Source organism: Capricornis sumatraensis, chromosome 21 (genome assembly GCF_032405125.1).
Source record: "Capricornis sumatraensis isolate serow.1 chromosome 21, serow.2, whole genome shotgun sequence".
Taxonomy (NCBI): domain Eukaryota; kingdom Metazoa; phylum Chordata; class Mammalia; order Artiodactyla; family Bovidae; genus Capricornis; species Capricornis sumatraensis.
The window spans coordinates 12,902,140-12,924,429 of NC_091089.1; the positions used below are offsets into that span (position 1 = coordinate 12,902,140).

The 22,290-nt window shown below is 35.9% G+C and overlaps 1 protein-coding gene across 1 annotated transcript in view; it reads left to right on the forward strand.

The window, feature by feature from the left end:
* CDH19 (cadherin 19) overlaps positions 1-22,290 on the forward strand; it is a 47,291-nt gene that overhangs the window by 19,690 nt on the left and 5,311 nt on the right. Inside the window, exons 7-9 of the mRNA XM_068993882.1 lie at positions 1,649-1,770; positions 14,393-14,514; positions 19,741-19,855. Of these exons, the coding sequence (XP_068849983.1) occupies positions 1,649-1,770; positions 14,393-14,514; positions 19,741-19,855 (359 nt within the window). The remainder of the gene's footprint in view (positions 1-1,648; positions 1,771-14,392; positions 14,515-19,740; positions 19,856-22,290) is intronic.

The following is a 22,290-nucleotide window of genomic DNA, read 5'->3' on the forward strand; positions in this document are numbered from 1 at the left end:
TTTCCCTCTTCACCTGAAATGATCACAACATTCTTTGTTAATTGGCTATACCCCAATACAAACTTAAAAGTTAAAAAAAAAAAAAAACAAACCCAAATCCTCTATTACTTGTGCATAAAAGCATCCTTGAAAGATCTGGTGGAGTTGCACCTACTTGGGAAGATTTAGCCTTTGTTATGGGCTTGGCTTTTATGTGTCTCAGTTCTTCTTCTGCGAGACGGGAATAGTACTTTTGTAGAGGTGTATGAAGATTAAGAACAGACTATAAAGGGATCCTTATATGCATGGAGAAATCATTTGTTTACATCATTCTGTCAGGAACCCTTTGCAGTGAGAAACCACCACACAACCACATTCTATTCACTCGGCACTTTTAGTGGAATGAAGAATCTTTAAAAAGGAATTACAAAGCAAACCAAAGATTAATCTGAACATCTAAACTTTATGTTTTAGGCTTTTTAGTCCATACTCTTTCTAATATATATTACACACTTATTTCTTAAATGGTGAGGTGAAGTGAAAGTCGCTCAGTTGTGTCCGACTCTTTGTGGTGTTGGAGAAGACTGTTGAGAGTCCCTTGGACTGCGAGGAAATCCAACCAGTCAATCCTAAAGGAAATCAACCCTGAATATTCACTGGAAGGACTGATGCTGAAACTGAGGCTCCAATACTTTGGCCACCTGATGCGAAGAGCTGACTCATTAGAAAAGATCCTGATGCTGGGAAAGATTGAAGGCAGGAGGAAAAGGGGATGACAGGAAAAGATGGTTGGATGGCATCACCGATTTATTGAACATGAGTTTGAGCAAGCTCTGGGAAATGGTAAAGGACAGGGAAGCCTGGCATGCTGCAGTCCATGGGGTTACAAAGAGTCAAACACAACTAAGCAACTTAACAAGAACTGTTTCATTTTGTCAAAAATATCTAACTAGGAAATGTGACCACTTGTTGATATGTAAGCAAATTGCTTATAAAGATTTAACAATGAGCAGAGCTAAAACTTGGAGAAGGCAATGGCACCCCACTCCACTACTCTTGCATGGAAAATACCATGGATGGAGAAGCCTGGTAGGCTGTGGTCCCTGGGGTCGCTCAGAGTTGGACACGACTGAGTGACTTCACTTTCACTTTTCACTTTCATGCATTGGAGAAGGAAATGGCAACCCACTCCAGTGTTCTCGCCTGGAGAATCCCAGGGACCAGGGAGCCTGGTGGGCTGCCGTCTATGGGGTCGCACAGAGTCAGATATGACTGAAGCGACTCAGCAGGAGCAGCAGAGCTAAAATGGAATTTCCTTAAAGCTTAATTCTCTGTAGTTTCTATTTTCATTTTCCCCAACAACAAACAAATTAGTGTGATAATTTTTAGAGACCTTGTTAAAATTCTCTCTTGCAAGTGAGAGTGAGTGGCATGTCCAGATTTAGCACACATTATTTGAAAACTAGAGTGTGTTTCAGGTTTTTCTCCTCTGTTTCCATTGGGTTGAAGCGCAAATGTAGAAATTATCTTTTTGAAATTTTGCAGCATCATACTAGCTCTGTAGAATGTGGATTTGATATATTTTTGCTTAAAAAGAACAATGTATACACTTTAAAGTTGCACAGAGAAAATAATACTTTAAAGGAATTATTTGTGTCTGTATGTGCAGATATTCTATTACCAGAAGTGAAGTGTTCAGTGTTGATGACAACGGCACAATCTTCACAACGAACCCACTTGATCGAGAGACTAGTGCTTGGTACAACCTAAGTGTTATAGCCACGGAAAAATGTAAGTATTTATTTGAGAACCATATATTGGTTCACCATGTTTTTTAACCCATTCAACAGTCTCTAAACATAGGGACAAAGGGTAGCTTAAAGTGTTGCTGAAATTAGAATTAAATGGTATTTTATATATCAAGAGTATATCATTTATTTATCATGTATATCATTTATATATCAAGTGTTTATATATATAAGTATATATTATTTATTATTTGAAAGTTAACAGTCTGTTTATTCTTACTACAGCTTATTTATATACTTACCACAAAATATCTCTATTTTATTATGGCAATATATAATGTTTAATATAAGAAATGAATCATAGAAAATTCAGAAAAACATAAGAAATAAACCCACATTACTTGAAATTTAAAAACTTTAATTATTTATTATATGCTCTTACAATATTATTCATGAATACATTTTATATCAATTTTTAAACATTGAAAATAAATTTTGCAAGTTTTTTTTCAAATTGGACATGTAAATATTGCCCAGTGAAATTTGCTCAAATAAAACTCATGTCAGCTGTGCTAATGGTCACATCTTCAATAATCAATAGTAACCAGGTATTTTTCCATTTTCAGGTTTCAAAACAGATGAAATTATCCAGTTTACCAGCTAGTTTGTGTCTTTAAAATTTCAATTAATCAGTTATTAAATCAATCAAGCTCAAAATAATAGAGAGAACAGAATGGAAAAGACTATCAAAATCATCACTATTATAGTCAATGGATTTCATATAATACAGTAAAGGATTCAGTTTGTGAATCTGAAATGTATCAGAATGCATCCTTTCCAAACTGATTTTGCATAGAATTTTAATAATCGTGTTTACCTACTTGGCTTGTTCTTTAAAAGTCTTTAAACACATATCTTACTCCTCACCTTATTGAGCAGTTTGCTGATGAGATGCTGGAGTAGAAAGCATCACTTACATATTTTTTGTTATACACTGAGTGGCTCTTTGGCACCCGGGAAGATTGGGGCTGAGTCTTGAGTTTTCTATTTAAACATTAAATGGATGGGGTGCAAATGTTTCAAGGGAATAAATGTCTGCTGCACAGAAGAAATGCTAAAGCTTTTGGTGTCAGAAAACACAAGGATGTTTAGCCTAAAAGCAAGAAGCTTTTATTCACTGGATATTTGTGAGAAAAAAATTTATTGCTATTTACAAAGCTATTGAAGAAAGAATTCAAATCAGTTCAAAGGATAAGTGAACATCTTTGAAAAATGTGTTTCTCCAAGAAGTAGTTTTCAACTGTTAAAAGAGCATGTTTTAATGAAATTTATGTAAATAATTATCCACTGTAATTTTATTTTATATATAAGAAGAACTTAAGTAAGAATATTTCATTAACTTCCATTAAATTAGAAGCATTCTTAAATTAGAATTTTAGTTATTATAAAGCAGTGTCTTTAAAATGGATTATGTATATTCTAAGACACAAATATTGTAAAAATTATAAAACACTTTATAAATAGAAGAAGATTAAAAATATGGTTAATGAAAAAATGCCTGTGAAAGGCAAATTGAAAATAAACAATATATTTATATTACATGAAATTTATTACTGAGAAGTTAATCATTGTTCCAGAAATAAGTGATTAGAAATGTTATAAAGTTTAGAAATTACACATTTCTTGCTGATCTGCTTCTTGTGCTATAAAATTCATTTCTGAGAGTAAAAAAAAAAAACTCATTTAAACTTATCTTTGAAGATATATTTTGTAAAATATCTGTTTCATTTTAAGGGAATTGTTTAGAAAGAACTTATATTACACCAAGCATCCAATTTTCATGCATTTTTTCCTCTATCTCTTGATTCATTTTTAATCCACATTATTAAGCTCACTTTAGAACAATTTTGGAAAAAAATAATTGCAAGTGCCAATTTTTTATTACGGTAATATTGATATAAAAAATAATTTTTGACCCATTTCAGTCACTTAAGACATATTAATATAAACAAAAACACCCAGATGGTGGAAAACAGGGCTTCATATAAAATTGTTGCATAAAGCACTTGCTGCATGTGTTAACTATCTGGAAGTTTGTGACATATCAGGTATGTTGATTATAGGAAAGACACGCTTCAAATTAACATGTGTTTTCCCAGATAATGGAGCTCACTGTGTGCTTAGTCTTTTTCCTGGAAAGTTTCCCAAATTAAGCATCAAGCTATTTATCAACATGACAGCTAAGTGAATTGTCAGGGGAGTTTGTAATTTCCTCAGTTCTGTCTCGCTGCAGCAGAAATTTGAAGCAATGAACAGACTATTGTTACAACTCAGTATATTTTGGCAAGCAAAGGAAAACACATCCTCCAGGAGTGAGAGTGGGCCACCTAAAATTCATGAAGAGAAAAGAGTCCTCACCCCCCCACCCCCACCCCCACCCCCCCACCCCCCACCCACCCCCCCCATCCCCGCTCAATTTTGGCTCCTCTTTTTGTATGTTTTTTCTCCTCCCAATAAACCTGCCCTATGTAAATTGGGTTAGGCAGGAGCGCTGTTTGTTTTACCTGAGGTTCTCACTTGGTCCTTGGACCTTCTTTTATTCTATTTTCATGGGCGTTTTCCTTTCTTTGTCTTTTAGCCACCACCATTCTGGACTTCTTTTTCCTAATCTACCTACATAACAGAATAAAACAACTAACTACTTTAAACTGAAGCTGCTAAGATATGGGTATGCTTTGTATAGTCATGTCAAATGTTTCATTTGAACTTAATTTTTTTAATTTCTAATTTATTTTTAATTTTCTAATTGAAGAATAATTGCTTTACAGAAAAATGTGGTTTTCTGTCATACAGCAACAAGAATCAGCCATGGGTATACCCATGTCCCCTCCCTCCAAGACCTCCCTCCCACCTCCCTTTCCACCCCACCCTTCAGCCTGTTGCAGAGCTCCTGTTTGAGTTCCCTGAGTCTTACAGCAAATTCCCATTGGCTATCTGTTTTACACATGGTATTGTAAATTTCTATGTTACTCTCTCCATACATCTCCCCTTCTCCCTCCTCTCCTCCTACCTTAACAATAGGTCTGTTCTCTATGTCTGCTTCTCCACTGCTGCCTTGAAAATAAATTAATCAGTGTCATCTCTTCAGATTCCATATATATGTGTTGGTATATGATATTTATATTTCTCTTTCTGACTTATGTCACTCTGTATAATGGATTCTAGTTTTATCCACCTCATTAAAATAGATTCAAATGTGATCTTTTTATGAGTGAGCAGTATTCAATTATATATATATATATATATATATATATGTACCACAGCTTCTTTATCCATTCATCTGTCGATGGACATCTAGGTTGCTTCCATGTTCTACCTATTGTAAATAGAGCTGCAATAAACATTGCGGTACACATGTTTTTTTCAGTTTTGATTTCCTCCGGGTATGTGCCTAGCAGTGGGATTGCTGGGTCATATGGTGGTTTTATTTCTAGCTTTTTAAGGAGTCTCCATAAAGTCTTCCATAGTGACTTTATCAGTTTACATTCCCACCAGCAATGCAAGAGTGTTCCCTTTTCTCCACACCCTCTCCAGCATTTATTGCATGTAGACTTTTTGATGATGGCCGTTCTGACTGGTGTGAGGGGGTATTTCATCGTAGTTTTGATTTGCATTTCTCTGATAATGAGTGATATCGATCTTTTCTTGAGTTTGTTAGCCATCTGTATGTCTTCTTTGCAGAAATGTCTTTTTGATTGGGTTGTTTGTTTTTTCTGGGACTGATTGTATAAGCTGCTTGTATACTTTGGAAATTAATTCTTTATTGGTTGTTTCTTTTGGTATTATTATCTCCCATTCTGAGGGTTGTCTTTCACTTTGTTCGTAGTTTCTTTTGTTGTGCAAAAGCTGTTAAATTTAATTAGGTCCCATTTGTTTATTTTTGTTTTTGTTTACATTACTCTAGGAGGTGGATCATAGAAGATCTTGCTTTGATTTACGTCACTGAGTGTTCTGCTCTAAGAGTTCTCTGTTCTCCTCTAAGAGTTTCATAGTTTCTGGTCTTAAATTTAGGTCTTTAATTCATTTTGAGTTTATCTTTGTGCATGGCATTAGGTAGTGAACTAATTTCATTCTTTTGCATGTAGTTGTCCAGTTTTCCCAGCACCACTTATTGAAGAGGCTGTCTTTGCCCCATTGCATATTCTTTCTTCCTTGTCAAAAATAAGGTACCCATAGATGAGCGGGTTTATTTCTGGGTTCTATCTTGTTCCATTGGTCTATATTTCTGCTTTTGTGCCAGTACCATACTGTCTTGATGACTGCAGCTTTGTAGTAGCCTGAAGTCAGGAAGTTTGATTCCTCCAGCTCCATTCTTCTTTCTCAAGACTGCTTTGGTTATCCAGGGTCTTTTGTGTTTCCATATGAATTGTGAAATTTTTTGTTCTAGTTCTGTGAAAAAAGCCATTGGTAATTTGATAGGGATTGCATTGAACCTGTAGATTGCGTTTGGTAGTATAGTCATTTTCACAATATTGATTCTTCCCGCCTAGAAACATGGAATATCTCTTCATCTGTTTATGTTGTCTTTTATTTCTTTCATCAGTCTCTTGCAGTTTTCCATATAGAGGTCTTTTGTTTCCTTAGATAGGTTTATTCCTAGATATTTTATTATTTTTGTTGCAACAGTGAATAGTATTGATTCCTTAATTTCTCTTTATAATTTTTCATTGTTAGTATATAAGAGTGTAAGTGATTTCTGTGTATTGCCCTTGTAACCCACAACTTTGCTGAATTCGCTGGTTAGCTCTAGTAATTTTCTGATACTTTCGTTTGGGTTTTCTATGTTTAGTATCTTGTCATCTGCAAATAGTGAGAGTTTTACTTCTTCTTTTCTGATCTGAATTCCTTTCATTTCCTTTTCTTCTCTAATTGCTGTAGCTAGGACTTCCAAAACTATGTTGAATGATGGTGGTGACAGTGTCTTGTTCCTGACCTCAGAGGGAAAGCTTTTAGTCTTCACGATTGAGAATGTTTGCTGTGGGCTTTGCATTTATGGCATTTACTATGTTGAAATAGGTTCCTTCTGTGCCCATTTTTGAAGTATTTTTATCATAAATTGATGCTGGATTTTGTTGAAGGCCTTTTCTGTATCTATCGAGATGATCATATGGTTTTTAATCTTTCAATTTCATGTTATGTTGTATCACGTTGATTGATTTGTGTATATTGAAGAATCCCTGCATCCCTGGAATAAACCCAACTTGAAAAAGGCACATGAACTTTTTGATGTGTTGTTGGATTCTGTTTGCTAGAATTTTGCTGAGTATTTTTGCATCTATGTTCATGAGAGATTGTGGTCTGTAATTTTCTTTTTTCATGTTGTCTTTTCCTGGTTTTGGTATCAGGGATTATGGCCTCATAGAATGAGTTTGGAAGTGTTCTTTCCTCTGCAATTTTTTCATAGAGTTTCAGAAAAATAGGCACTTGCTCTTCTCTGACTATTTGATAGAATTCCCTTATGAAGCAAACTGGCTCTCGGCTTTTGTTTTAGGGGAGATTTTTTATCACTGTTTCAAGTTCAATGTTTGTAATTAGGCAGTTCAAAATTTCTATCTATTCCTGGCTCAGTCTTGGGAGGCTGATTTTTTTCTAAGTATCTGTATATTTCCTCTAGGTTGTCCATTTTGTTAGCATATAGTTATTCATAATATTCTCTTATGATCCTTTATATTTCTGTGTTGTCTGTTGTAACCTCTCCTTTTTCATTTTATTGATTTGATTTTTCTCCCTTTTTTTCTTGATGAATCTGGCTAGTGGTTTGTCAATTTTATTAATCTTCTCAAAGAACCAGCTTTTAGTTTTATTAATCTTTGCCATTGTTTCCTTCATTTCTCTTTCATTTATTTATGCTCTGATTTTTATGATCTCCTTCATTCTGCTGACTTTGGGGGTTTTGTGTTCTCCTTTTTCCAGCTGCTTTGATGTAGAGCAGGCTGTCTATTCAATGCTTTTCCTGCTTCTTGAGATATGATTGTATCGCTATAAACCTTGCTCTTAGAACTGCTTCGCTGAGTCCCTTAGGTTTTGGGTCATCATATTTTCTTTGTCATTTGTTTCTAGGAATCTTTTGATTACTTTTTTTATTTCTTCAGTAACCTCTTTGTTATTTAGTAATGTATTATTTAATCTCCATGAGTTTGTGTTTTTTGCTGTTTCGTTCCTGTAGTTGATATCTAGTCTCATAGTGTTGTAGTCAGAAAAGATACTTGACACAATTTCAATTTCAATTTTCTTAAATTTACTGAGGCTTGATTTGTGGCCCAAGATGTGGCTTATCCTGGAGAGTGTTCCATGTGCACTTGAGAAGAAATTGTATTCTACTGCATTTGGATGAAAAGTCTTGAAGCTATCAATTAGGTCCATTTGGTCTAATGTTTCATTTAAGGCTTGTGTTTCCTCATTGATTCTATGTTTTGATGATCTGTCCATTGACGACAGTGGCGTGTTAAAGTCCCCCACTATTATTGTGTTGCTGTCAGTTTCTCTTCTTATGCCTGTTACTGTTTGCCTTATGTATTGAGGTGCTCCTAAGTTGGTTGCAAAGACATTTACAATTGTTATGTCTTCTTCTTGGAGTAATCCCTTGATCATTATGTAGTGTCCTTCTTTGTCTCTTATGATATAAAGTCTATTTTGTCTGAAATATGGATTGTCACTCCAGCTTTCTGTTGGTTTCCATTCTTATGGAATATCTTTTTTCATTCTTTGACTTTCAATCTGTATGTGTCTCTAGGTCTGAAGTGGGTCTCCTGCATATATATGGGTCTTGTTTTTGTATCCATTCAGTCAGTCTGTATCTATTTGTTGGTGCATTTACTCCATTTACATTTAATGTAATTATTGATACATATGTGCCTATTGGTATTTTTTGATTGTTTTGAGTTTGTTTTTGTAGGTTTTTCCTTTCTCTTGTGTTTACTGGCTATGTAAATCCCTTTAGTATTTGTTGTAAGGCTGATTTGGTGGTGCTGAATTCTCTAAATTTCTGCTTGTCCATAAAGCTTGTGATTTCTCCATAAATTTTGAATGAGACCTTTGCTGGGTATAGTAATTGTGGTTGTAGGTTTTTCTCTTTCAGTACTTTATATCCTGCCATTCCCATCTGGCTTGTTGAGTTTCTGCTGAAAGATCTTCTGTTAATCATATGGGTTTTCCCTTGCTGCTTTTAATATTCAGTCTGCTTAATCTCTGTTAGCTTGATGAATATGTGTCTTGATGAGTTTCTCCTTGGGTTTAACCTGTAGGAGACTCTCTGTGCTTTTTGGATTTGATTGACTATTTCCTTTCCTGTGTTGGGGAAGTTATCAACTATAATTTCTTCAAAACTTTTCTCAGTGCCTTTCTTTTTTTCTTCTTCCTCTAGGACCCCGATATTTCAAATATTGGCACATTTAATATTGTCCCAAAGGTCTCTGAGGCTTTTCTTAATTCTTTACATTCCTTTCCCTTTATTCTGCTCTTCAGCAATTATTTCTGCCATTCTATCCTCCAGTGCACTTATCCATTCCTCTGCCTCAGTTATTCTGCTATTGGTTCCTTCTAGAATATTGTTAATTTCAATAATTGTGTTATTTATCTCTGTTGTCTTATTCTTTATTTCTTCTATGTCCTTGGTGATTGTATTAACTGTGTTAAATGCTTCTTGCATTTTCTCCATTCTATTTTCAAGTCTTAGGAGCATCCTTACTATCATTATTATGAATTCTGTTTCAGGGAGATTACTTATTTCCTCTTTGTTTATTTGGTCTAGTGAGTTTCAACCTTACTCTTTAATTTGTGTTGTATTTCTCTGCCTTTTCATCTTCTTTTTCTTTTTTTAATTGCTCCACTTGAGGTCTCCTTTTCCAAGCTTTAGGATTATATTACTTCTTCCTTTTGATTTTTGCCCTTGGAGGGAAATGTTGGCTGCGTGGTTTGTGTTGATTTCTTCTTGGGGGTGACTTGTGGCTGTGTTCTAGTGGGAGAAGGTCAAGTAGGTAATTACAGAAACACTGGGACATATACACACACACTTCCACACATTCAGTTATAATCAAAGTATTCTAAAGGAAAGAGGGAGATTGACTTGGTGAGCAAGGGAAACAAGAAGTGATATCAACCAACTGAAAGAAGAGTTACCTAATGCTCAATCTGGAAATCTGAGTATGAGCAGAAGGCCAATTGAGGAATATAGCATAGAGAACTCAACAGTTTAACTTACTTGGTCAAAGAAGAAAGAGTGATGGGAAAAAAGGAGAATAAAAAAAAGAGAGAGAGAGAAAACAAAGAGGAGAAGGGAGGGAAAAGAGAAAAGGAAGGGGTGGAGAAGAGGTTTAAAATTTTTTTAAAAAGAGGAAGAAAAAATAGAAAAACAAAAATTAATCAATGTGTGTGGAAAAGATTTATATATATTTACCAATAGCTACAGCTGGTAAAGCACAGTAGGAAAAGCAGTTGAATACATCCAAAACAAAATCCAAAAATATTCATCAAGGGGAAAAAAAGTGAGAAGGAGAAAAAAGAAACAACCGAAAATGAATGCTTTTCTTGCTTTTTTTTTTGACAAGAAACACAAAGAGGAAAACTCTACAGCACCGCAAAGGGCTAATACTGAGGTGGAAATATGTAGGGGGAATAAACCATGTGTTTTATAAGAAAAAGAGAGAAAAAAAATCTTAAAATGATTTTTTTTTAACAAGAAAAAGAAGAAAACTCCACAGCACTACAGAAGCTAATGTTACGGTGGAAATATGTTGGGCAATAAGCAGTGTGATTTATAATAAGAAAGAATCTTAAAATGATTTATATATATATATATATATATATATATATATATATATATATATATATATATATATATAACAAAGAGGAAGTAAAACAAAGAGGAAAACTCCATAACACCACTAAATGCTAGTGTGAAGATGGAGCTATATTGGTGGAATAAACTGTGATTTATAAGAGAAAGAAAGAAAGAAAGAAAACAAATGAAACAGGAAAAAATAAATAAAGGATTTTCAAGATCGTAGCTCTTGGCTGTGGAGTCTGCCTCTGTGGATGGGGCTGGGTTAGTGTTCTGTGATGTTTTCCTGGTTGGCTGAGCTTGTGCCTGAGTTCTGGTGGATGGAACTGGATCTCACCTCTCTAAAGGGCAGTGCAGTGTCCAGGAGTAGGTTTCGGAGTGTCTATGGGTTCAGTATGCCTTTGGGCAGTTGTTGTACCTTTCAAGGTGTTCAGTTCAGTTCAGTTCAGTTCAGTCGCTCAGTCGTGTCCGACTCTTTGCGACCCCATGAATCGCAGCACGCCAGGCCTCCCTGTCCATCACCAACTCCCGGAGTTCACACAGATTCACTTCCATCGAGTCAGTGATGCCATCCAGCCATTTCATCCTCTGTCGTCCCCTTCTCCTCCTGCCCCCAATCTCTCCCAGCATCAGAGTCTTTTCCAATGAGTCAGCTCTTCACATGAGGTGGCCAAAGTACTGGAGCTTCAGCTTTAGCATCATTCCTTCCAAAGAAATCCCAGGGCTCATCTCCTTCAGAATGGACTGGTTGGATCTCCTTGCAGTCCAAGGGACTCTCAAGGTGTTAGGCGCGTCTGTTTCCGCAGCTGCTTCAAAGTGGCCCTCAGCATAACTGCAGTGCCACCAGTCCCCTACTTGTCCCTAGGATCATTGCCGGTGCTTCTGTTCCCCGTCCCGCCCTGCGCTTTTGGCTGAAGCTTGCTAGGTAGGTACCTGTGTGGATCCTTCTACGTCCTGGTGATTTGTGTGGGCTTCCCTCACCTTCCTGAGCTCACCCTCCGTGACGCAGGGCTGTGTGCACTTGACTCTCAGTTTCCGAGGTCCACCTTCTGCATCGCGGGCATTGTGTGCACTTGTCTCAGCTCCCTGGGCGTCCACTCTGCGTCACTGGGCTAGTGTGGACTCGTTTCGGCTCCCTGTGCCCACCCTCTACGTCGCGGGGTTTGAGTGCACTTGTTTCCTCTCACAGCCTGCACTCTTCGTCGCGGGGGAGTTATTTGTTCTTCTCGGGGTTATTTGTTCTTCTTAAGGCTGTGCCGGGAGGGGTTGTGTGCGCTGCCCAAGTTTGCATGCCTCCCTTCTGTTCAGCACCTCGTGTTTGTGTACCTGCTACCTGGGCCCGCCCTCTGTACTGCAAGGGTTGTATGCGCGCTGCTGCGCCACTCTCGGTTCCCCTGAGCCCGCCCATCTGTTTGGGGTCACAGTCCATGGCCTATTAATGGACTGAGAAGTACAGCCTTTTCTGTCTACTGCCCTCCAAGTCCCTGCTTTGCCTGATTCTCCAAGACTCCGCAGCTCCACCTTGGGCCTGCCTATGAGGGAGATTCCCACTGCAGGGGAACTCCTGTTTCAGGTCTCCCACCCTCCCTTGGGGCACAAGCTCCTGCCCAGAAATTCCCCCTTTTTAAGTCTCCCTCTTCTCTCCGACCTCATTTCAGTGAGCTTAGCCTGTCTCCCGGAGGCCTGGGGTCTTCTGCTGTTGCCTAGAGGTTGCTTTGCAGGAGTTGTTCCATATCTTGATGAGTTTTTGATGTATTTGGGGGGAGACTAGCGATCTCCCCATCTTACTCTTCCTCCATCCTCTCTGATTCCTGAACTTAATTTTAAACAGCTTTTTTGGAAAAAAAAAATGATAAAGATTTTAAATGATTTTTAAAACTAATTTTCTTAAATTTATTTGTAACATATACTTTGTCCATTTTACTTAGGCAGAAAGTTGTTCTACAGCGATGCATAGTTCAACCATGAAATATGAATCTTAAGTTTTGAATAATTTCATCTTGAAATTTCCAGAAATATCTTTTCATATTTTAATGTTTTCAATCTATTTGATCCTGAAAATAGTTCAATAGAGTCACCAAATAATAATTCTTAGTGGTTTATGTAATTCCTAAAGGCCATGGGTTTCTTGTATATGTAATAAAAACACCACAAGTTTTAATTTTAACTAATTGATTATGTATTGGTTAAAATAATTACATACAAAATCTCATCACAACCTGGAAAATCTCTTCACAAGGTGAAACAGATATGAACAGTTTTATAATTAAAAACATTAAACTAGAATTTGATGTGCATCATAGTTGGAAAGAAACTGCCAAGTCAGAAAGAAACCTCAGGCCTTTTACATACTCAACCAAACAGGATCCGCTGCAGGCATGTCTCAAGATAATGGCGTGGGTAGCCATTCCCTTCTCCAGGTGACCTTCCAGACCCAGGGATCCAGCTCTGGTGTCCTGCCTTGAAGGCAGATTCTTTACCACTGAGCCACCAAGAAGCCCAGATGAACAATTACTGGTATTAAAGTGGGAGTACTTAGCACCACCACGTGTCACACAGTTTATCCTAAGTCCACTAAGTAGTTGGAATGACCCTTTGTGTTTGCTAACTGGCTTTATCCATATGAAAGCTAAACTTTTTATACGTTTATGACAAGAAATAGTTTTGTATCTTGGTCAAGGTTTTTGCTGAAGTTAGGTGCCTACCCTCCCACAGAAAATGGGAGAAAATATGCTATTAGTATCTTCCTTGATGATTAATTACATTCCAAAGAATTGGCTCCCAGCACCGAAAAAAGACAAGCTTGGGTTGTAAAGTTGGCAAGAGATTTGTCTCAGTTTTAAAAGGTTAACATACATTTCAAAGAGATAGAAAGATAATTTACAAGCTTTTCTAAAGTAAACACTCTAAGAAGGGGAAGGAAGAAAAGACTTTTCCCTAATTTTCAACAGAACTAATTCTCTCTTTTTTTTAAATTGTTCTTTGCCTTTACACATTACAACTTCAAATACAATGCTTTTTGATTAAAAAAAGAGCCTGCAAGATTATAAAGACACTGAGACAAAAGAAACGCCTTCCCACTCTTCAATGTATGTACCTTCCAGTGGCTTTTTAAATGAACAAAGAAAGATTTGAAATAATGATATACAAATATGCAATACCATTGCCTGATGGCTCAGTTGGTAAAAAATCTGCCTGCAATGCAGGAGACCCGGGTTCCATCCCTAGGTCAGGAAGATCCCCTGGAGAAGGGAATGGCAAGCCACTTCAGTATTCTTGCCTGGAGAATCCCATGGACAGAGGACCCAGGCAGGCTACAGTCCATGGGGTAACAAAAAGTCAGACACAACTGTGTGACTAGCACTTTTTTTCAACAGGTCACAACTGTGGACAGTTATTTCTCCTAGTACCTTCAGACCATGTCTGAAGACAATTTAGATATTCACAACTAGAGTGGACAATGCTACTGGCATTCAGTTAGTAGAGGCCAGGGATAATACAAATATGTTTGACAGTTCCTGGATTAAAAAAAAAAAAAATGTTCATATACCTGACTATCTTCTTTACTTTTACTGCTTTTCCTCATCAGCTTCCTACAGTCGATGGCAGGTACAAGGCATGCGGTAAACACTGATTGAGCTGAATATTCTGAGAACATTTTTTGTAGGCTATATTGTTGTATATGAAATATATAAAGATCCTGTCCTTGGCTTTTATTCATGTGAAATAAAAATATACCACATAGCCTCTAATGCAATTTTCATGACTATGTTACCCCTAACAACAGCATTATTCTTTATTTTCATTCTGTTTACTCAATTTGCAGACAATATCGCACAGATTTCTTCAGTCCCTGTCTATGTACAAGTTCTCAATATCAATGATCATGCTCCTGAGTTTTCCGAATACTATGAGACTTACGTTTGTGAAAATGCAGTCACTGGTCAGGTAAGAATCCATCATAAATCGTCAATATCTAAACAGTACTTTGTATTATACAGAATAGCATTTTCTATGTATTCCTGCATCTTTGAAACGATATTAATAAAAATAACCTTTATTTAGCTATATTAATTATAGGCTTTAATGTTGTAAGTTACGTATAATTTAAATTTCTTTCTTTCAAAAAATATGTAAACTTCAAATTTTCTATTTCCAAATTCCTCACATTTGAAAGATGTCCTAACCCTTAGAATTTAATAGTAAATCATTTGTACTTTGACAATAAACAAATTATTTTTTGTGATTCTGTAAATAATTTTAATTAACTTTTATTATTCCATCCATCATGCAAATAAAAGATAAAATGATAAATAAAATACATCAGACATCAACAGATGAAATTCAATTTGAAATGAATTATTAAATATATAAAGACTTAAGAAAGCATACTCATTTTGAAATACTTTATCATTACTTCACAATTTTTTCACACATTTTGTTATATGGGGCTTACCTTTTTACATTTGTAAAATGTAGAGTTTAAATTAGATTCTCCTTTGAGTATCTCAGTTCCAATACACAATAACTTTACATTTTTTAGTTATCCTACTAAATCTTATAAAACATTTTAAAAAAACTACTTTTTAAAATACTGAATAAGTATTGCAGTTGTTTAGTCTCTAAGTCGTGTCAGCCTCTCTGCACTCCATGAACTGCAGCACACCAGGCTTCCTTGTCTTACACTATCTCCCTGAGTTTGCTCAAACTCCTGTCCACTGTGTCAGTGATGCCATCCAACCATTTCATCCTGCTTTCCCCTTCTCCTCTTGCCCTCAATCTTTCCTAGCATCCGGTTCTTTTCCAGTGAATCAGCTCTTCATATCAGGTGGCCAAAATATTGGAGCTTCAGTTTCAGCATCACTTCTTCCAGTTAATATTCAGGATTGATTTCCTTTAGGATTGACTAGTTTGATCTCCTGACTGTCCAAAGAACTCTCAAGAGTCTTCTCTAACAACACAATTTGAAAGCATCCAAAAAAAAAAAAAAAAATAGAATCAAGTACTAACAAAACTATAAAACAAAAATTGAATGTTACAAAAACAAATATAAATGTGTTACTGGTACTGGTTTTGTTTTTATTGGAGGTTTTTTTAGTTAGATTCTTAATATATTCTGGTTGGTTTGAAATATATTATATTGTTTTTATAAAATATCTCAGAAGCAATAACTCAATAAATTTCATTTTCCTTTCTTAAAGTAAGTTAATATTTTTTATCAGATTATTTTATTTTGAAATTATTGTTTGAAAGACAATGAAATGATACCTTTGAGTATGCATATCAAGAAAAAGAAAGAAAAATTTGGTAAATTATAAAAATTAAATCTCTATTTTGTAATATGGTATTTGTGTGTTCTAATAATTTGAAAATCTGAATGATGTAAACAGTGTTGGGAAGATGATACATAAATATATTAAAATTCTCCAGTCTTTTCAACAAATTTTGCTGTAACAAATGGATAAGAAGGAAACAGGGAGGAAATGGAAAACTCCATCTAAACCTCATACTTTATACAAAGATTATTTTATAATGTATCATAGATTTAAACATAAACCTAAAACTAGAGACAAGCAGAGGAGAAAACATTATGTTATGACTAGGCAAAGAGTTCTTAAATATAACACCAAAATACCAATCCATAAGAGAAAACATGTATTAATTTGATGTAATCAAAATTAAGCCAGTGAAAATCCCTGTTAAAAGAATAAAAAAGACAATTACAGAGTGGCAGAAAATATTTGAAAGTAAGAATGAAATGATATAACTGGTACTCAGTCTAATAGTCAAAATCTCCCTTAATACTGAAATACATTTGGTAGTATTTTTTAAAATAATAATGAGAATAAAATCTCTGCTTCCCATACTATTAATTCATAGTGTTCTGAAGCTTAGGTCCATATAATAACACATATAATTCATACAAAACAGAGTTACCAAAAAGAAGAAAATATATTTGAGAACATAAGATTATCTAGTAAAGTGAGTAAAGTGCTGACAAATAAGATAGAATTTTGATTTTTCTGAGAGCATTAAAAAAAAGAGAGAGAAGAGGAGGTTGCTCTTCAACAGCTGTAATGTTTCCATTAAGCTGGGTGAATAAGCCTGTGACATTGTCACTATGGTTAAAAATGTGTTAAGAGGGTGGATCTTGTTTTAAGTGCTTTTGCCACAAAGTTTTTAAAATGTAGGAGAGAAAGAGGTAAAATTAATTTTAACGTTTGACAGAATATGATGATTTTCACATGTAATAAGAATATAGGGAAATATTTTATGTATTTTCTCATACTATGAAAATCACTCTTGCTTCATTTCCCACAGGCTCAGACAGCTGGGCAAAATGTTGTGTTAAAAGGTCCTCTGTATCTATCTGCTTTGGGTAAATAGTACAATCACTGTAGGAAACCCAAATGCCAGAACAGTGCACTCTATTCTAAAGGAAATCAGACACTCCCTTAATGACCTATGTGGCTAAGCAGAAGTTTTATTTTTGTTCCTTATGTGCAAATGGCCAGGATGGGGTGGAGAGGAAGAGTAAAACTTTTCAGGGGGTTGCAAAATATGAATATAATAAATGAGTGACATTAGGGCAATTTGCCTTTTCTGTTTGGTGTAAATAGTTATCATTTTTCAAATTAATGATTCTGATTATCTTGACTGATACCAAATATCTTTTCCAGAAGTAAAGGAGAATAGCAGTAATTTTTAGATTCCTTCATACCAATACACAGTCTAATGTAAAGACAGTTACATTGTCTCCATGTAAAAATTTTTTCTTGCCTAAATTTCTGTGATCCCACAGCGTAATCCCTGGTGTTCTCTTCATCTTCCTTTCTTTCTCCTGTCCCTTACCTTTTATTTTTTTCAGACTCACTCTTTCTGTTATCCACAAAATGTCTCAGTTACAGTTCGTATGCAAATGACTTCTAGATCTTTATGCCAGTTCTTTCTCTTAGAGTTAATGCCTGTAAGTCCAAATAATTAGAGAAAATTTCTACATCTATTCTACTGGAATGTAAACAGTGGTGATAGAGACACTCTTGGCCCCAGCCACCATGGGACACCCAGACCTGAGATGACTTGGCATGCTCCAAATGCCAATGAAACATTTGTTAAATGGATACCTTTGGGATATTCATTATATACATTCATAGTTTAAATTTATATGTGATGATATTCTGTGAACTTTTAAAAGAATTTTATTAAAAATTACAAAAGTAATTTATCTATATTGAGATAAAATCTAAGACTATTTCATTTTTAACAGAATAAATTTACATCTATACAAGTTAATGGCAAAACATAACATTTAATGAAATTTAAATACATCTACTAAAATTTTGTGAAAACTTTTTTTTGAAACAGTTGTTCTGCCGTTGTCTACTATCAAAATGTTAAGCTATCATGAGCTTCTCAATATTTTTTTCCTTAAAAACATTCTAAAGAAAGAAATAAAACAGACTACAGACTCAATTTTCTTGTAGCTCTATTATTTGATTAGCACTTTGACCTTTAGAACAGATGTTCACAACCTTTTTGAATACTAAATTTGTATCCTAAAAATAAATAAAAATAAAACTAAAAGTTTATATCTCCATATTAAAAAAATTATTGAGTATAGTTGATTTATAGTGTTGTGTTAGTTTCAGATATACAGCAAAGTGAACCAGTTGGCGCTCCAGTAGTTAAGAATTTGGGCTTCCATTTCAGAGGGCACATATTTGATCCATGGCGTGCATGCATGCTAAGTCGCTTCAGTCATGTCCTACTCTTTATGATCCTATGGACTATAGCCTGCCAGGCTCCTCTGTCCATGGGATTCTCCAGGCAAGAATACTGGAGTGGGTTGCCATGCTCTCCTCCAGGGGATCATCCCAACTCAGGGATCAAGCCCGTGTTTCTTACATCTTCTGCAATGACAGGTGGATTCTTTACTGTTAGCGCCACCATCCCAGGAACCAAGACCCCACTTGCTGTGCAGTGTGGCCAATAAATAAATAAATATTTCTCCAAATTTTAAACTTAGAACATTAAGTGGGAAAGACAGAATTTAGAATATTAGACTTCCAAGCCCATAACCTTCATCCTGGCTATACAAAATCTTGTAATAACTCGAAAGCATTATCCTGATACAATGCATATTTATTATGCAAGCATGGATTGAATAAAAATGTTTTATTTTACTAGATTATTTAATTAATACTCCATGATTGTGATTTAATTAGGAATGTGTTGTAAGGCAAAAGATAAATCAATGTAGAGAAATAATGTACAAACTGCATTAGTTTCACAAGGTTCTTCATGCATGTGTAGAGATATGCTTTGAAATATAAGATTGTAAATCATATCTGTCATCTTGCAACTAAGGGTATTTTTGCTTGACACATTGTTAAAAGCAATTTAATTCTAGAAAATTCAAAACAATAACTTCTATAGTCAATTTACTTTAATTTCCAGAATTAATCACAGTCTCACTATTTGATCTTGACAGCACATCTCTTTTTTGACAATAATTAACTACTTGACTGACACTTTCACGTCTTGAAACCAAAGGACTAATTGTGAACTGATTTGTTCCTAGTTGCATTATTTCACTTTTTTGTAATCTGAGATAGACAGAGGAATTTACTTGACATGGAATACTTTTGCTCTAATCTTCTGGGTGAAAGGAAATCATGTACATCACCCCTAAGCTTTAAATACACTATTCCTAAAATCAATTTATAAACTCATTAGTTTAACAAATACTCAAGTAAGACAATAATGTTTATTACAGTTATGTCTCCAATATATGCAGGAACTATTTAACTTCAGCAAATCGTAATGGTTAGTATTCAGATAAGAGAGAGAAGGAGAAAAGGACAGAAAAGAGAAATCCAGGCAGGAAGGATCGGAGGATGTTTTCTGACAAACTTAGCTTATGGAAATCATCTCATCCATTAATAAAAATTTACTTTCTATGTAATAGCAAAACATTCTTCTGAAAGGAGCAAGTAAACATGTTTTTAACCTCAGAAAATATTTTCATATTTTCCACCAATTTTGAGATATCCTCTGGAATATCCATAATGATTTTGGTAAAGCAATTTTAATAGATGCTAATAATAATTTAAAATAATAATCAGAATATTATAAAGAGAATGATCAAAACTTATCCCTATTTTTTTTTCCTAGGTGATTCAGACCATCAGTGCAGTGGATAGAGATGAATCCATAGAACATCACCATTTTTATTTCAATCTATCTGTGGAAGAAAATAACTTGAGTTTTGCAATCATAGATAATCAAGGTAATGCCATTCATTTATAATAGCTTTCTGTTCATTCTTCGAGATCTTGTTTAATTTTAAGAAAATTCATAGCATTACTTTTTATACTGTTCCTGCAATATGATAGTGTTGAGAAATTATTCGAGGAGTGGCAACGGAAATGGGAAACAAAACCCAAAGTAGTGTTCTGGGAATAACAGCCTCATTTCCCATTGGATTTCTTTAAATTGGAAGCACTTCTTCAAGTAATTATTGGTTATAAGCCCTTGCAAAGTCTGAATGACCTTGAAAATATAATTGCAGTTCCTCTCATGTCTTCATATCTGGAAAAGAAAATTATATATGCTTCCTTGGTAGCTCAGACGGTAAAGAATCTGCCTGCAATGAGGGTGACTCAAGTTCAGTCCTGGGTTGGGAAGATCCTCTAAAAAAGTGAATGGCAACTCACTCCAGTATTCTTGTCTGGAGAATTTCATGGACAGAGGAGCCTGTAAGACTATAGTCCTTGGGGTCCCAAAGAACTGGACACTCCTGAGCAACTAACGATCAATGCAAAGAAATAGAGGAAAACAACAGAATGGGAAAGACTAAAGATCTCGTCAAGAAAATTAGAGATACAAAGGGAACATTTCATGCAAAGATGGGCTCAATAAAGGACAGGAATGGTATGGACCTAACAGAAGCAGAAGATATTAAGAAGAGGTGGCAAGAATACACAGAAGAACTGTACAAAAAAGATCTTCATGACCTGGATAATCATAATGGTGTGATCACTCATCTAGAACCAGACATCCTGGAATGTGAAGTCAAGTGGGTCTTAGAAAGCATCACTACAAACAAAGCTAGTGGAGGTGATGGAATTCCAGTTAAGCTGTTTCAAACCCTGAAAGAGATGATGCTGTGAAAGTGCTGCACTCAATATGCCAGAAAATTTGGAAAACTCAGCAGTGGCCACAGGACTGGAAGAGGTCAGTTTTCATTCCAATCCCAAAGAAAGGCAATGCCAAAAAATGCTCAAACTACCACACAATTGCACTCATCTCACATGCTAGTAATGTAATGCCCAAAATTCTTCAAGCCAGGCTTCAGCAACATGTGAACCATGAACTTCCTGATGTTCAAGCTGGATTTAGAAAAGGCAGAGGAACCAGAGATCAAATTGCCAACATCTGCTGGATCATGGAAAAAGCAAGAGAGTTCCAGAAAAACATCTATTCCTGCTTTATTGACTATGCCAAAGCCTTTGACTGTGTGCATCACAATAAACTGTGGAAGGTCCTGAGAGATGGGAATATCAGACCACCTGACCTGTCTCTTGAGAAATCTGTATGCAGGTCAGGAAGTAACAGTTGGAACTGGACATGGAACAACAGACTGGTTCCAAATAGGAAAAGGAGTACATCAAGGCTGCATATTGTCACCCTGCTTATTTAACTTATACGCAGAGTACATCATGAGAAACTCTGGACTGGAAGAAAAACAAGCTGGAATCAAGATTGTCAGGAGAAATATCAATAACCTCAGATATGCAGATGACACCACCCTTATGGCAGAAAGTGAAGAGGAACTCAAAAGCCTCTTGATGAAAGTGAAAGAGGAGAGTGAAAAAGCTGGCTTAAAGCTCAACATTCAGGAAATGAAGATCATGGCATCTGGTCCCATCACTTCATGGCAAATAGATGGGGAAACAGTGGAAACAGTGTCAGACTTTATTTTTGGGGGCTCCAAAATCACTGCAGATGGTAACTGCAGCCATGAAATTAAAAGACGCTTACTCCTTGGAAGAAAAGTCATGACCAACCTAGATAGCATATTCAAAAGCAGAGACATTACATTCCCGACTAAGGTCCGTCTAGTCAAGGCTATGGTTTTTCCAGTAGTCATGTATGGATGTGAGAGTTGGACTGTGAAGAAGGCCGAGTGCCAAAGAATTGATGCTTTTGAACTGTGGTGTTGGAGAAGACTCTTGAGAGTCCCTTGGACTGCAAGGAAATCCAACCAGTCCATTCTGAAGGAGATCAGCCCTGGGATTTCTTTGGAAGGAATAATGCTGCTTAAACTCCAGTACTTTGGCCACCTCATGAGAAGTGTTGACTCATTGGAAAAGACTCTGATGCTGGGAGGGATTGGGGGCAGGAGGAGAAGGGGATGACAGAGGATGAGATGGCTGGATGGCATCAGTGACTCGATGGACGTGAGTCTGAGTGAACTCCGGGAGTTGGTGATGGACACGGAGGCCTGGTGCGCTTCGATTCATAGGGTCGCAAAGAGTCGGACACGACTGAGTGACTGAACTGAACTGAACTGAGCAACTAACACTTTCACTTTTCATAGTCACTTGATTGATTCAAAGATATTTGGAATCATTAATTAGAAGCTATAAATATTTGAAAAGGCTGTTCTTTTCCCTTCAAAACTAAATGGTTGTATCAGCCTAGGAACAAAATGTTCTAAAG